Below are 1,707 nucleotides of genomic sequence, written 5' to 3'. Positions count from 1 at the left end.
CTTTCCAAGCACTAAGTAAAAAAAAAACCCACAGGGAATGATGAGGAGGTGCTCATCAGTGTGGAGATGATGAGACGTGAAGCCCTGAGTGCTCCACCCTCACGTCTCAGCACCGTCCTCCAAACTCCCTCGTCCTCCCGGCGTTCACACGTCCGCTCCGCACCGCGCCACGCCGCGTACGCTACACGTCACTTATGAGGCACAAACGAGATGGCAGCTTCAACGATTTTTGCTTAAATATGCTTGGAGGACTCCTTCAATAATTCATTGATAATGACCAGGATGAATAATTCACAGGCACAAACTTTGCTTTCGTAAGCAAGACGCCGCGGCACCTGACAGTGATGTACAACGCCAAATCACTTTTTATTAGTCGGGAAATTCTTCTTCTTTAAAAAAAAACAAAAAAAAACGCTGGGCTGAAAAAAAAAAAAAAGTTTTTGCGGTGATTCACAAACAAACAGCTGGCGTTTTTTCTTGTCTCTTGTCTCCGTGTGTGAGTTGGTCTGTAGACGTTGACCTGTCTTCACTCGGGGTCATCTGTTGGAGAACAGAAACCTGTTTGGACGTGAGGGCGGCGTCCGTCTGCTGCAGACTGTGTCCTTTTGTCCAACGCTGTTTGTGGGAATGATTTCACATCAACTCCAGCCATGAAATACCTCATCGTATTCAAAGCTGGACTAAACTCATTCTTCACAGCCTCAGCTCTCATTCATATAGTTTACAGCCCGAGGGCAGAGACAAAGAATCTGATCTGACCCAGAGCTGGATTCTTTTTCTAACCGTCCACAGGAGACGATGTTGGTCGTTCAGGTCAGAATTTTAGCTCCATTCACTCTGGTAAATGATGTCTGAATGCTGCAGACTGTGTTTGTGTTTGTGTTTGTGTTTGTGTTCTCCCAGACCCTCAGACGGCCCCCAGCGAGGTGGACGGGGTCAACCTGGAGGAGATCCGAGAATTCGCCAAAGCATTCAAGATCCGCCGCCTGTCCCTGGGCCTGACGCAGACTCAGGTGGGGCAGGCTCTGAGCGCCGCCGAGGGGCCGGCGTACAGTCAGTCTGCCATCTGCAGGTAAGATCGAAACAGAGAAGACGGAAAAAAAAAAAAAATGTTATTTTAATAATAATAATTTTTTTTAAAAAAATAATAAATTATTTAGACTAAAAATCAATAAATAAATCCATAGTGACATCGCATTCACATCACAGTTCTAAACTTGAAGATTTAAAAAAAAAAATGACAAAATCATTTGTCCGGGTGACGTGAGGGAAAAACAAACTACATCTGTGGAGCTTTTATTTTGACAACTTCCTCCCTCATTTTTTATTTCAACCGATTCAAATTGTCACGCATTAGGTGTCGATTTTTAACTGATTCACGACGCAACGTTACATCCAAACATCGGCTCCTCTAAGTAGGCAAATTGGTGGCCCGTGGGCCCAATCTGGCCCTCTAAACCATCCAATCCGGCCCAAGACTGGATTCCAAAATAAACCTCAAATAATAATCTCAATCTCCCTGCCCCCCGCCCCTTATATTTAAGTCAACCTTATCTGTGCTGCTTCATAAGGTAATTGTTCCTTAATAATGGTAAAATGATTGTAGTTAATAAGTCAGTCAGCAGATGGCGCTGTGTGGATTCTTCACGCCCGGTCTCACACAGACATCATTAAGATATTAAAACACATAATTGACTTTTACCACCC

General features: G+C 44.4%; 1 protein-coding gene across 2 annotated transcripts in view; it reads left to right on the top strand.

Moving 5' to 3' along the window:
• Window positions 1-1,707, top strand: part of pou6f2 (POU class 6 homeobox 2) — a 98,767-nt gene that overhangs the window by 90,833 nt on the left and 6,227 nt on the right. For both annotated transcript variants that reach the window (XM_017031709.2, XM_025054461.1), the window contains one exon: window positions 904-1,072. In XM_017031709.2, the coding sequence (XP_016887198.1) occupies window positions 904-1,072 (169 nt within the window). The remainder of the gene's footprint in view (window positions 1-903; window positions 1,073-1,707) is intronic.

This window comes from Cynoglossus semilaevis, chromosome 3 (genome assembly GCF_000523025.1).
Source record: "Cynoglossus semilaevis isolate Cse_v1.0 chromosome 3, Cse_v1.0, whole genome shotgun sequence".
In the NCBI taxonomy this organism is placed as follows: domain Eukaryota; kingdom Metazoa; phylum Chordata; class Actinopteri; order Pleuronectiformes; family Cynoglossidae; genus Cynoglossus; species Cynoglossus semilaevis.
Note: the sequence above shows the minus strand (reverse complement) of the source record. Positions and strands in the feature narration are given on the sequence as shown.